The following is a 15,100-nucleotide window of genomic DNA, read 5'->3' on the forward strand; positions in this document are numbered from 1 at the left end:
TTGGCTATGGGGCAATAGCTCTTTATGTCAAGCTCCATGCTATCGAAAGAAGTTGGAGAACAGGGAAGACTGGCATTCTGCTGTTTTATCAGCAGGAGATGGTGTAGCAGGAATACAAGCTCTGAGTTCTGCCAGCAGGTCGAGAACCTTGAGTGTTACCAGGCCCTGCTCTCAATGACAGAGGAGACAGAAGACTGAGGGACGTAGGTCATTTCACATATCTGTGTTGAGTTCATTCATAAAACCAAAAGGGAAAAATGTTATCCACTATCTAGGAAGAAGCAGAAAATATCCAAATAACAGGGAATTCGAATTAGGGAGATAGGATCTGGCTGGAAATAGATGGCAGCCATACAGCAGGCGCGGTGACCAGGGATGTTGGATCAGGGGCCTCCAAGACTAACCCTGCATTTAGAGACCCAGCAGAAAGACTCATGGGACTCAGCATGTAGTTATGCCAAGATTTATTACATAGCTCAGACTTATTAATGGCTCATGGCCAAGGTTTATTGCAGTGATATGGTAAGGCCAAGCCAGATCCTAGGGGGAAATCACAGAATCCGTGTGCAGGCCTCCCTGAGCTCTCCCCCTCCCTTGAGAGTCCCACGGAGCACTTCACCTCCAGTGGGAAAACGCAGCAGTATATATAACCAGGGGCAGTGTGTGAGCCTTTCTACCCAGGGAAGCCCATTAGAGACCCAGCTAAGGGCTGGTCACTTAGGTACCAAAATCCATACTTCCTGGGGGGGGTGGGGGGGGGGGGCAGCGGGAAAGGTGTTCAGATCAGACTGTGTTCTTTGCGCCAACCATCCAGGCACAGTAAACCATCCAATTAATGGACTATTAGGTGAGCCAGGTTCCCAGACCAGCCAAGGGCCAACCCTTGAGGCAGGCCTTTCTGAGGATAGCAGCCTCTGAGCCTTCTATATTAGCTCTTTTCAGCACATATATGAGTAAGTTAGTATGTGCCATCAGGGGGTTATCTAAACCTTCCCGTATCTATAATGATTGTGTGCAGGAGAATTCCAAAGGACCACATGTTTAATGGCCCTATGTAGACCTACACATTGCTCAGCCCTGCATTCAGCCAGCTTTGCCCTCATCTGTCTGCTAAGCTCTCCTCATGGCCATCCTACAGCTCCCCCTGCAGGCAAAGCTGAGAAGGACAACACGGGAGCCAAGCCAGTTATCCAGTCAAAAGACCTGGGCTTTGCTCCAATAGATATATATATATTTTTTAATGCTCTTTGGAAGGTGCTGGGAGTATGGGCAACTGAAAGGTAGACACCTAACTTTCTTAAAACTCTGTAACCTTCCTCCTTCAGGAAAAGGCCAGGCTCCAGTGTTTGATGTATTTGAAGCTTTTCTCAATACCGACAACATCCAGGTCTTTGCTAACGCAGCCACTAGTTACATCATGTGCCTTATGAAGTTTGTCAAAGGACTGGGTAAGTGGAGCCCCCCCTTCCCGCCTTCTGACAGCTGGAGACCCTTATCCGTATGGCTCTGTGTGAGCTGGCTGCAGGTATCCTGGGATAGAAGCAGACGGTGCTATGCTGTGTGCTCAGGAGCACAGAGCATAAAGCTTACTGTAAACACAGCTTGGATTCTGTCCAGGGTTGATATTTTTCACTGTGTTCATGGAATAATTTTATAATGAAGTGTGTCTTCATATATTATTTTACTCCAACTTCTTTTTGAATCTTGAAACATTCAATGTTATATTTAGTAATTGCTTTTATACAGGAAATTGCTATCTTCAGTGTCACATAATTAATGAGCCTAATTAGAGTTTGAGTTCCCAGCTCTTAAGCAAAAGTTAAGATGCCTTCCCCCAGACTCTATTGATTACAAAATGTAGTTTGAAAGTGTAGGAATCACCCTTCCTTGAGATTTCGTGTGTTTCAGGAAATACCTACCTGATTTTTAGGCTTAATTTAGAAATACTTTAACACAGTAGAGTGCTCATTGGAAAAGACTGCAATGCTGGAAAAGACTGAAGGCAGGAGAAGGGGATGACAGAGGATGAGATGGTTGGATGGCATCACCGACTCCATGGACATGAGTTCGAGCAAGTTCCGGGAGTTGGTGATGGACAGGGAAACCTGGCGTGCTGCAGTCCATGGGGTCGCAAAGAGTCGTATACCACGGAGTGACTGAACCTATATAGCATGACCTACTGTTGGTATGGCTCAGTTTTATCTGCGGTGAAAGTGAAAGGATGTGGCAGTTAGTTAAATGCAAAGTTTAGAAGAAACTTCAAGTTTTGAGACTTTCACCCTGGAGAGCTCTTAGATACGGGGCCTTGAGAACCTTTTAAATAAAGAAAATATAAGGTCAATTCTTATAAAAATATAAAGGATATCAACCCTGAATATTCATTGGAAGGACTAATGCTGAAGCCGAAGCTCCAGTACTTTGGCCACCTGATGCAAAGAACTGACTGAGCATGATTGAGTGGTATCACCAATTCAATGGACATGAGTTTGAGCAACCTCAGGAGATAGTGAAAGACGGAAGCCTGGCGTGCTACAGTCCATGGGGTTGCAAAGAGTTGGACACGACTTAATGACTGAACAACACCAAAAAAATTATTTTGTATTCTTGCAAAACTTCTTTGCAAAAGAAAATAAGACATGGAGAAGCTAGGTGATTTCATCCATGTTCCCCTTATTTTGGAGCAGGAATAAAATGCAAGTTTCAAGAAAGAGGCTGGAGGCCACAGGTCTGATCCATAGACCATCTTTGTTACATTATGTTCTCATATACACACTCTGTTTTTCTGTGTACTCCGGGAAGTAGAGGGCTGAACTGAGGGAACATGAATGCCCCTCACTTATCCACTATACATGCTGGGCTTCAGAGGAAGATTTCTTTGAACAGAGTAAGATTTTACTCTTTTTAAACTCTTCCATTGTTATTCAGTCGCTCAGTCGTGTCCTACTCTTTGCAGCCCTGTGGACTGCAGCACGCCAGCCCCCCCTGGCCCTCACCATCTCCCGGAGTTTGCCCAAGTTCATGTCCGTTGAATTGGTAATGCCATCCAACCATCGCATCCTCCTTTCGAGCTCTGTCCTACATTAAATAGAAACCAAATAGTTTAGTATCTTAATCATAAGAACACCTTAAAGCATGAGGTGATCTCTCATTAGATAATAAGAAAAGTCCAGTGCTTATTTAGAAAAAATATCACTTCCTCCTATGCTTCTCCTTTACTCTGCCAAGTACTATCTCACTAGAGTTCTGATACCAGATGTGCCTGGGGTTTGTTCCCACACCAAGCACTTCTCTGTGACACCAGCCGGGTGCCCTACTGGTCAATTCAACTCTGACACTAACCAGAGTTAGCACAGGTTAAGGGCGCAGTCCTATGTGACTGCCCCTCCATTTAACATGACAGTTCCAAGTAGTGGATCCCCAAGTTACTCACAACTCTGTCTAACTTGGCTACAAATCAGTAGTTCCCATGATTCCCCCACCCCCCTGGATTTGAGGATTTGTTAGAGCAGCTCACAGAAGAGAGGGAAATATATTCACCAGTTTATTAGATAACAATGCATATGGTAAATGATACAGATGAACAGTCAGGTGAAGAGATAATACAAGGTGAGGTCCAGAAGAGTCCCAAGCTCAGGAGCTTCTGCCCCCATGGAGCTGGGGCACACCCTCCTCCCAGCATATAGATGTGTTGAGCAATGCAGAGGCTCTCTGAACCCCATACTTTGGGGATTTTTTTATGGAGGCATCATCATGTGGGCATGATCAATCATTAACCCGATTTCCAACCCTTCTCTCACCCCATGGTCTTTCTGGTAACCAGCCACCATCCAGGAGCTCACCAAGCTCTGCCTCCCAAGAACAAAAATCCTGTCACCCAGGAAATTCCAAGGGGTTTAGGAGTTCATCATCAGGAAAGAAAGTGAAGTCGCTCAGTTGTGTCCAACTCTTTGCGACCCCATGGACGGTAGCCTATCAGATTTTCCAGGCAAGAATACTGGAGTGGGCTGCCATTTCCTTCTCCAGGGAATCTTCCCAACCCAGCGATCAAACCCGGGGTCTCCTGCGTTGCAGACAGACGCTTTATCATCTGAGCCACCATTAACAGAAGCAATCAATAACTGGAGTCACATGAGAAGTTTCAAAGACTGATGGAGGTTTCTGTAAACTAAGGTCATCGGAAGTATTACACCTGCAGATAGCCCTCTCACATCCCTTAATGCAAGGAGTTAAAATTTCAAATACCATAGTATAGCAGTTAACAACCTATTCTATAATTTAAAATATTAATACCATTAATCCACCCTGAGAATATAGAGGAAGTATTTAAAACAAGATATTCTGATATGGTTTCGTTGCTTTGTATTTGCTTCCTTCTGGTTTATGTTGGCCCTTCAAGAGTATGATATTTGAAGCTGGAGTCAAAGATCAAGTATCAGAACAAAAGATGCTCCTAGTATCCTTATCATTTGGGAAATTAGGGTTTCAGGAGCTCTGTGCCAGGAACTGGGGGCAGAGACTAAAATATTTTCTAATGCTCCACAGTCTTACATTTCATTTAAGAATCATTATCAGTGGTAATGCAGGAGATGTGGGTTCCATCCCTGGTTCAGAAAGATCCCCTGGAGGAGGAAATGGCAACCCACTGCAGTATGCTTGCCTGGGAAATCCCATGAACAGAGGAGCCCGGCGGGCTGCAGTCCCTGGGGTTGCAAAGAGTCAGACATAACTGAGCACACACGTGCATGAACACACGCATGCGTGCAACACTACAAAACAGATTATTGGTATTCTGTTGTTCAGTGAACAATCAAGTGCCCAGTACATTGGCACAGTGAATAAAACATGCTTCCTGCCTATGAGAGATTTGCTGCCTCTTCTGGGAAACAGACGCATAAATCAGTAATCACAGTTTAGTAGTAAGAATACTTTCATAGATGCTAGTTTAAAAGGTCATTTAAGCTGAGATAAGCAAGCTGCTGAGACAGGGTGCTGGGTAGTAGACCCCATGCAGGCCTCACAGAAGTGACCTTTGAACTTGGTGGAGTGAGCTGTAGGTTTTCTGAAAGTTGGGTACCCACAGAGGAGGGATCCTGGGCAATGAGTTGGAATGGGCCCTGCATGCCACATCAGGGGACTGAGAATGCACAGGGAAATTTTCGAAACTAAACTCTGGCAGGCACGTGTTCCTGTGGGCAAGGATAAGAGGCTGCAGGCAGAGACCAGTGTGCAATAGTTTGGGAGCAAGCAGAGTGCATGGAATTCAGGACGTTGTAGAGGTGGGATCAATAGGGCTTGGACTGCTATGATGTGGGGCCTGAAAAGCGGAGGAACTGAGGCTGACTCCCCCCTCCTCAAATTCTCTGTCAGAGCTGATGTTATTCAGAATCAGTATATCCAAAAGGAGTGGAGGAGAGGGAAAAGTCATGAATACTGTCTTTGGACATTTGTACACATTGAGTGTCTATGAAATATTCAAGCGGAGATGTCAGAATTTTGAGATCTTAAGGGGTTGGAGTCTGAAAATATAGCTGCAGAATTGTCAGTGTGCAGCTGAGGATATTTAAAACCAAAAGGTTCTAATTTGCCTATGAATTATGAGGCAGAGTGATTTGTGTGTGGCTTAGGGTCAGTGGGACATCTGTTGTTCATTCACACAGTTGTGTCCACCTCTTTGCAACCCCATGGAATGCAGCACTCCAGGCTTCCCTGTCATTCACCATCTCCTCAAATTCATATCCATTGAGTTGATGAAGCCATTCAGCCTTCTGAGGCCCCAATATAGCCACACTGTGTCCTGCCCGTCTCCAGGGGGCACAGACTTTGATATGTAACACAGAAGCCTAGATAAAAACACTTTGGAACATTCGTTGTGGTTAACAAGATAGGAAATGGATTTATTTGTTTTGTGTTTTTTGGGGGGAGGGTTACTTTTTGTTTTACATTGGAGTATGCATGCTCAGTCGCTTCAGTCATGTCCAGCTCTGTCCGTGGGATTCTCCAGGCAAGGATACTGGAGCAGGTTGCCATGCCCTCTTCCAGGGGACCTTCCTGACCCTGGGATAGAGCCTGGGATAGTCTCCTGCACTGCAGGCAGATTCTTTACCCACTGAGCCACTTGGGAACCCTAGCCAACTAATAAACAACGTTCTGATAGTTTCAGGTGAACAGCAAAGGGACTCAGCCATATACATACATGTACCCATTCTCCCCCAAACTCCCCTCCCATCCAGGCTGCCACATAACGTTGAACAGAGTTCCATATGCTATACAGTAGGTCCTTGTTGGTTATCCATTCTAAGGGCAGCGGTGTGTACATGTCAAGAAATGAATTTATTTGTAATTCCCACTTGGTTATTTCAACATGAATTTGAACTTCTCTGTGTTTTTATACTGTAAGGTATGTTAATCTAACTTGGAGTTGGCAAACTATGGCCCACGGAGCAATCCCATCCACTCAGAGTTTTTATAAATAAAGTTTTATTGAAACACAGCCATGGTCATTTGTCTATGGCTGTTTTGTGCTACAGTGACAGAGCTGAGAATTTGCAACAAAGACAGTGTGATCTGCAAACCCTAAAATATTTATATGTAAAAGAAGTTTGCCAGTCGCTGATCTAAAACGTAAGAAGTGGTTTTCTCTTCTTTTTTGAGAAACATGACTCTTTATCTTTAAACTTCAGCTAATGCCTAGTAATTATGTCTGTTTACCTGCAGGGAGGCTGCTAGTTACTACCACTGTAGATAATTAGAAATAGTTAGAGTACTGTGGAGTGATTTTATTAAAAAGTATAGGAATAGATTCATCATGCAAGAAGGAAAATGGTAATTCTGAATTACTTGTTTACTTAAAGACTATCTAGATGTCCTCTGCAGATCACATTTCTAGATATACACACAAAAAATAGATCATGTCAGTTCAGTTGTGTAGTCACCACCCCCAAACTGCAGATGTTTCGAATCCTCCCAGAATCTTCATTTATGATCACTGTTTAGTGCTGAGCACTGGCAACAAACAAGGTCCTTCTCTAAAGGGGGAGGGGCCTAGTGCTTTGTCCCAGCTCAGCACATGGCTGGTCTCCAAGATCATCCTCTATCATCAAAGCTTCACAAGTCAGAGCATCAGCAGCAGGCCCAGGAAAGTGAACTACAGTTACAGTGTGCCCAGGTACAAAACACACACTCTCCAGCCACTGCAAGTACCGCGGCAGGATGTGGAATCTGAAAAGACCCTGATGCTGGGAGAGATGGGAGGTGGGAGGAGAAGGGGCAACAGAGGATGAGATGGTTGGATGGCATCACCGACTCAATGGACATGAGTCTGAGTAAACTCTGGGAGTTGGTGATGGACAGGGAGGCCTGGGGTGCTGCAGTCCTTGGGGTCGCAAAGACTGGGCAACTGAACTGACTAGTGAAAAGAGGAATTACAGAAGAGAATAATTTCAACGAGGTATGACGTGTACTATATGACCCCCAACTGTATTTAACGTGTACACATGTAGGGGGAAATTTGACTGAAAGGGCTTTCTCAGGGTTATACAATGTAGAGTGCTTTTTCTTTTCTGTTTTAGTAGGCATTTGGTGAAAGAATGCTGTGTGACTAGGCAGGTCTTCTGTTAGAAGGGGATGAACAATATTTGTTTCTGTCTCGCCCTGCTGCTCCCAGGGGAGGTGGACTGTAAGGAGATTGGAGACTGTGTCCCAGGACCTGGAGCCGCATCCCCAGACCTGTGCCTCCCGGCCCTGGACTACCTCCGGCGCTGTTCTCAGGTACCCAGACCCCCAAACCTGCCTCTGAAGATGCTCACAAAATAGGCACAGGTGTCTTTGTGAAGCCCAGGAACAATACTTTCTGCTGTCTCTGAGGAGAGTGGGGCTTAGATTTGGAGTATAAATTTTGGTCCCCACCCCTTCTACAAAGCAGCGAAAGAAAGTCATGAGAATATACTAGAATGCACAGCTGAGTTTTGAGGTCTCTGAAACTTCTCATTTATACCTGATGAAAGAACTACCATCATCTCTGTCTGTCAGGCTGAGGCCATAGGAAATCTTCCTGATGAGACCGAAGCCTGGACACTAGGCTGCACACAGTGAAGAGAGCCATAAAGAAAGTAAGAGAGGGGTATGCAGTCAGGATCTAGTGAAGAAACCCAGTGAAACATCACTCGCCAATGTGAGCAGTGACCTTCCTTGTGCCAAGCCCAGTTCATATCTGTGTCACAGGCCAGGGGAACAATCTGATGCTCCTCCCCCAAAGCCCTTCCTCCTCAAGGCTTCGGTGACACCCTCTGGCCATAGCGCTTCTCCTGTCTTCTCAGGGGTGTCCCCTGGCCGCCTCCTGTCTGTCTGTAACCCCTCCCTTGGCGATGGGCTTGACAGCATTAAGCCCCAGTGCTTCAGAAAGGATGCGCCACCCTGACTTCCCCCTCCATATGCTTCCATAAGGCCCATGTGACCTGACCTCGCGCCCCTACCCCTCAGCTCCTTCCTTCTCTCTGTGCACAGCCACGCTCCCTTTCTCACCCTCAGACATTCCTGACTTGTTAGTGCTCGGGGCCACTGCTGTTCCCTCTGCCTGGAATTTTCTCTCCGCGGATCTCTGTATGGACGATACTCCTAATCGTTCAATCTCATCTGAGACCTCACCTCCTCAGAGAGACCAGGGCTTAAGTATCTACCTACTTTCTGCCTACATCCCCCACCCATCTGGTCACCCTTTCTAGGAGCCCCCTGTCTAATTTTTCCTATAACCTTTCTGTCAGAAATATTATCTGTAAAAGGAGTAAGTCTGTAAGACACACACGGCTAGATTTCTGTTGTCTCGCTCACAGCTATTTCCCTAATTTCTAAAATAGTACAGGCACAATTCTAATTTGTGAAGTACAGAGTTTCTTGTCCCAGTGACAGCTGCAGAGTCAGGATGATAGTGACAGGAATGAAGGGCCCAGGGCAGCCATTAGCTCTGCTTCTCATGCCTTCATCTTGCCCACCCTCTCCTCAGATCCCTCCATCCTCAGGTGCCCCGTATTTCCTTGATGTTGAGTCGGGGGAAGGGGGATAAGAGTCCAATAGCTTATTTGCCTACAGACTCTCTTCTCAGTGCTCCCCATAGAACAACTCACCCACAGGCAAAAATTCTTAACATGTTTCAGGGTTCCCTTCACAGGTTTATAGGAGTCTATAAAACTCCTATGCCATTGAGATACTGAAAAGGTATCCACAGAATCTTCTAGCTTTTTGTTACCATTGACTCTTATTTTATCTGCTTTACAGGATCAATGGCTCTTGTAAGCTGCCTTATGCTTTCCAACACAGCCAAGTTTAAAACTTTCCTAGACTGGGAACTTTTCTGGTTATCTCTCCACCTTTTCTTACCTGTGTATAGTTTTGTTGTGATGTAATAGAGTGTAGCTTTTTCCAGTATATAATTGCAATTTGGTGTTTTTTTATTTAGTTGTTGGCCAAAATCTACAAAATGCCCTTGAAGCCAATATTCCTTAGTGGGCGACTTGCTAGCTTGCCCCGAAGACTTCAGGAGCAGTCAGTGAGCAGTGAGGATGGAATTGAGTCAGTCTTGTCTGACTTTGATGATGACACTGGTAAGTTAATTGAGCTATACTGGGTTTTTGCTATGTTTGTATTCCCAAAAGCTGAAGTCAAGAATTCAGTAGCTCATAGATCATAAATGACCATCCACTTACATTGTTATTATTTATAATTCTAACAGAACAAGCCTACCTAAAGTTTCCATGGACTCCTCAAAAACATTTTACAATCAAGGTCTCCAAACCCATCCTTTTTAGATGGATGTGTGTGTGTGTGTGTGTGTATTAGTTGCTCAGTCATGTCTGACTCTTTGTGATCCCATAGACTATAGCCCACCAGGCTCCTCTGTCCATGGGATTCTCCAGGAAAGAATACTGCAGTGGGATGCCATTCCCTTCTCCAGGGGATCTTCCTGAGCCAGGGATCGAACCCAGGTCTCCTTCTTTGCACGCAGATTCTTTACTGTCTGAGCCATCACGGAAGCCCTCCTTTTAGATGGCTACCTCCATCTAAAACCAGTGTAGATTTGCAGACTCCGCTGAATAAAATTTCTAACTCCAAATTCTCTGGAATTTAGCAAATTGGGTTGTGGTTGCATTTGGTGCATTGGTACTTAAAATGACTGGTAATTGTCTTTAATTCCTTCTAGGAAACAGTCATTATATAATTACTTCCTATAGGACTATTTGGTTAGAGACTGGGGAAATTAAGCCATTACAGAAGAGAGAATCAGTTTATGACTGGGTGAAGCTGGAGACTCATTAAAAGAATAAGTTTAAAGAATGTTTCAAATTATTTCCTGTGTAATTTCCTGTGAATTCCAGTTCAAACTAGTAACTGGATAATTTTCAGATTGGTTCACTCTTGTTCACTTTTACTATCTTCTAATCCAGATTACTCTGTCCTGTTTCTATACCTAAAAATGGAAATGATATCCTTCTAGGGATCTAATATCTGGGCATAGGTGTTTCAAACCCTTGTAAAAGGACTTTTGGGGAAAGATTTTTTCAATTTACTTTCTGTTTTTAATTCTTCTGTTTTATTTTTCAGATACAAATTCATTTATGGGGATGTCTAGAAATTTTCCAGTTTTGCATAGGGATCATTAACAGCAAAACCTTACAATTTCAGACTAGTTGTTAGGAAAATTATAGCAGCAAATAAATATCTAATGTAGAAAACAAGTAGATGTTGGAAAGTGGCTAGGTGTTGCCTGATAGAGGTTTCACTTCAATGATTAGGTAAGAATTTTTACTTAGCATCTTAAACCTCCAACCCAGAAAATTAAAAGCTTATGTTGCCTGTCTATAATACAGTCTTTAAAACAGTTGTAAACCATTTGTACAAGTAACACTGAGCATTCCCTTCCCATTTTTGCAAATTGCTAATCTTTTTTTATTCTAGGCCACCCACCCAAGAAAATAGATCAAGTTCAGCCAAGCACCAATCTAAGGTTTCCAACAGTATAAATTCATTAAGGGCTTTAAAGTTATATATGTAACATATCAGAGAAAAGAATAAAAGCTTTAAGTTTGTGTTAAAAATTACTCCTTATCATTGATATGTTTAGATATTATTCCTGTTTCTGAAGGCAAATAACTGCTTTTCCATTTTCCTATGGAAATTTCAAACACATATAAAACTGGACAGGATGGTATAAGGAACCTTCATATACCCATCACCCAACCAATTTGCCAGTTTTCTTAAATATATCAGTTAATTTTCATAATTCACGTGAGCTCTACATTACATGCTTGTCTGCTCCATCTCTTAAATCCTTGTCAATCTATAGATCTTCCTCTTCAAATTTACTTGTTGAAGGAGGTTTTTGTCCTGTAGAGTTTTCCTCTTGGATTTTATTGGTTGCACCCCTCATAGTAATGTTTAACATATTTTTCTGTCCTCTGTATAACCTATTAATTAGTTTGTCCACCCCGCTTATATTTTGAGGTTCATGAGAATTTTTTATCACCTAGTTTTTTATTGTCCATGACTTAGGTTTTGCATCCTATTAACAGGGATATTCAAAATTAGGGAAGTAGTTATTTTTAGTGGGAATATTTAAAAACTGCATCTTCTCATAGTTTTCTTTTGCTGAACAATTAGAAGTATTAAAACAAAATGTAGAATGAGCTGTTTTGTATAGTCTACTCTAGACACTTTTGTACCTCAACAAACAAAATGTGGTATATACATACAATGGAATACAATTCATCCATTAAAAAGTAATGAGATTATACTGCATGCTACAACATGGGTGTACCTTGAATACATTATCCTAAGCAAAATAAGCCAGACACAGGTTACCAGGGGCTGGAGTGAAAATGCAGAGTTATTGTTACCAGTTACTGAAGTAATGAAAAAGTTTTGGAAATTAATGGTAATGATGGTTGCAGTAATACCACTGAATTGCACATATTAAAATGGCAACTTTTTGTTTATACATCTATCTATAATAAATTTTTAAAGGATTAAGGTGATGGAATTAAAAGGATGCATCACTTGTATCATTCAGTTCAGTTCAGTCGCTCAGTCATGTCCGACTCTTTGCGACCCCATGAATCGCAGCACGCCAGGCCTCCCTGTCCATCACCAACTCCCAGCTGCCAACAAATGTAATTATTTCATTTAGTAGAACTTACATACCACATCACCTTCTTCCTGAAGAGGAATAAGGAAGAAATGTGAACAGTATTTCTTTTCCTTTGATTTTGTCAGAATAGGAAATCAATTTGTCCATATTTATAGGCACTGAAGGTTGCCTTATGAGGTGACGGCTTACGTCCCTATAGCTTGGCAGTTTACAGAAGCCTTTTGCATATAGTGTTCACTGTGATCTTGTGATGATTATGCATTGCTCGACTGAATTTCACAGAGGTCTGCTTTTGTCTTCCAGGTCTGATAGAAGTCTGGATCATCCTCTTGGAGCAGCTCACAGCAGCTGTGTCCAACTGTCCACGTCAGCACCAACCCCCCACTTTGGATTTGCTCTTTGAGCTGTTGAGAGATGTTACCAAAACACCTGGTAAGTATTTCTATGTCTGTCTGTTCGGGGCATTTTTATAGATATAGCTCTTTCCAGGAAGGTATTTCTGTGTCTATTTCACTGCTGTAACGCTAGACAGCATAACAGATGCTCAATACATATATTTTTAATGGCTGTGACTCAGTGACTTTTAAGACATGCCCTCGTACTGTTTTTGGGTTTCCTACCAGGTCATTTATAAATAATGGGTGCTGGCCAGTTAATTGAATGTGTTAAACCCCACAATATTCAGGCCAAAGCTCTGGTATCAGTGTCCCCTTAAGCCAGCTGGCTTTCTCTGTTCCATGGTTCCAGCCTTCCTCTTTGCCTGGGTCACACATACTCTTAGCCCCAGGGCATCAGTAAGGCTCACCAGATCTACCACTGATGTGAGCCAGCCACTCAAATGTATATATAATATAGATAGCAATATCTTAATTGTATAAGGGGAATTGATGATTAGATTTAGGGAAAGACATCTAGTGATTACCCTGATAGTACAGGGAGAAAGTGGCCCTTGGGAATTTATTTCTTGTAATGAGTTAGTTAGGGCTAGCATGCACATTGAATCAGCCAAATTTTCCCAAGATCAAAGAAATCTTTTATAGAAATTTAAGTTTTCACTAATAGAATTAGAACCACAAATGAAACTACCAGTTTAATTCCATAGTAATGAGGAGCTTTGTATTCAACATAAATTGATGACCACTTGATAATTGATACTATTTTAAGATCCATTAACAAAGTTTATATCAGAATTATTTCTGAGAAAAACATTATGACTACTCCTATGCATTAAAAAGTTAAAGATTTTCTATCTAAGAATAAGCAGATATTTTATAGAATGAATTATATGGCATTATTTGAAATCTATTTTATTGGCCAGTGCCATTTTCTTCTAAGTGTGGGTAAAGCAGCCTAATAATTCTACTTCTAGAAATCTATTAAGAGGGAATTAATAGTAATGAAGATAAAAATCTATATACATAATGAAAATTGCTGAAGCATCTTGAATACCAAAATAATTATGAACAACATAAATGGGTTAATTACGGTAAAAGCATGTAACATTCTATAAGCATTAAAATGAATATTTGTGAATAGTATTTAATGACATGAATAATTACTTATAAGGCACTATGTTAAAATATATATATAGTGTGTAGCACAATCTCAACTTTATGAGAAGCATTTATAAATAGATACCCAAACATAATACATTCAAAAAGTACTAGAAGGAAACACATCAAAATATTTTCCTCCTTTATATTCTCATGTTTTCTGTATTTATGATAAAAAGCATACCTTGCTTTTGTAATCAGAATTTTAAAAATCTATCAACATTTCCACAAAGATTCTTACTATGGCATTGTTCGTAAAGCAAAATATAGAAACCTCTTAAATGTCCATTAGTAAGGGAATGGATAAGTAAACTAATGCATATACAGTTTGAGTAATTTACAACAGAATGTAGTAATAAAAATAAGGAATATCTAAATCTGCTGACAAAGAATGATCTCTAACACATACTGTTAAGGGCAAAATAATCATACAGACCAAGGTTTACAATATCCCATTTATAAAAAGTAATAAAACGATATTCCTCTTTTCATATATATATATGTACTTACAGTTTAAAGGGTACAAACCATATGCATGTGTATTGTATGTTTATGTCTGGGGATTAAGGAATTGATAAGTGATGCTTTAGCTTTATCAGCATTATTTGAATTTGTAGTGAGTATATTTGTGTATTCCTTGTGTAATTAAAATCATGCAGAAACAGAAAAGAAAAATGTCACCGAAGACCCTATATTCCCCAGTCAGTGGTAAATTCCTTTTCCCTGATCCTTCTCAGACAATGGGGAGCTCCTTCAAAAGAGATAGGCAGGGCCGTGAGATGGCAGAGAGCTTCCCTTTTATTGCAGGGGAGGTGCTAAGATCACAGTTCTGACACTGGCTTTTCTTTTTCAGGACCAGGGTTTGGCATCTATGCAGTTGTTCACCTTCTCCTTCCTGTGATGTCTCTTTGGCTTCGCCGTAGCCATAAAGACCATTCTTACTGGGACATTGCCTCGGCTAACTTCAAGCATGCCATTGGTCTGTCCTGTGAGCTGGTGGTGGAGCACATTCAGAGCTTTATCCACTCAGGTATCTGTGGTACCAGAGCAGCGCATACTGAGTTGTCATTTAATAGACAGCATTGTTGTCTAAAAGTGCCTAGTAAAGACCAGTGTGTGATTTTAGTCCTGGAAATTATTAAGACAGAATTACATGGTCATTGCCAGCCTTATACAGGAGACATGAAACACAGGTTCAATCCCTGGATTGGGAAGATCCTCTGGAGGAAGGCATGGCAATCCATTCCAGTATTCTTACCTGTCCTCCTCGGTCAGAGGAGCTGAGCAGTCCATGGAGTCACAAAGAGTTGGACACAATTTAGCACACACGCAAAAGATAAAACACCTAACAAGGTCTAGGATATCTATGCATTAGAAGAGGGAAGGCTAGTTCCAGTATTGATATGTAAGA

General features: G+C 41.9%; 1 protein-coding gene across 1 annotated transcript in view; it reads left to right on the forward strand.

Moving 5' to 3' along the window:
• The window catches only part of ARFGEF3 (ARFGEF family member 3), a 177,976-nt gene that overhangs the window by 143,954 nt on the left and 18,922 nt on the right, over positions 1–15,100 (forward strand). The window contains exons 24-28 of the mRNA XM_069598510.1: positions 1,326–1,448; positions 7,664–7,767; positions 9,452–9,596; positions 12,440–12,568; positions 14,543–14,719. Coding sequence (XP_069454611.1) covers positions 1,326–1,448; positions 7,664–7,767; positions 9,452–9,596; positions 12,440–12,568; positions 14,543–14,719 — 678 coding nt within the window. The remainder of the gene's footprint in view (positions 1–1,325; positions 1,449–7,663; positions 7,768–9,451; positions 9,597–12,439; positions 12,569–14,542; positions 14,720–15,100) is intronic.

The sequence above is a fragment of the Ovis canadensis genome, chromosome 8 (assembly GCF_042477335.2).
Source record: "Ovis canadensis isolate MfBH-ARS-UI-01 breed Bighorn chromosome 8, ARS-UI_OviCan_v2, whole genome shotgun sequence".
Classification (NCBI taxonomy): Eukaryota; Metazoa; Chordata; class Mammalia; order Artiodactyla; family Bovidae; genus Ovis; species Ovis canadensis.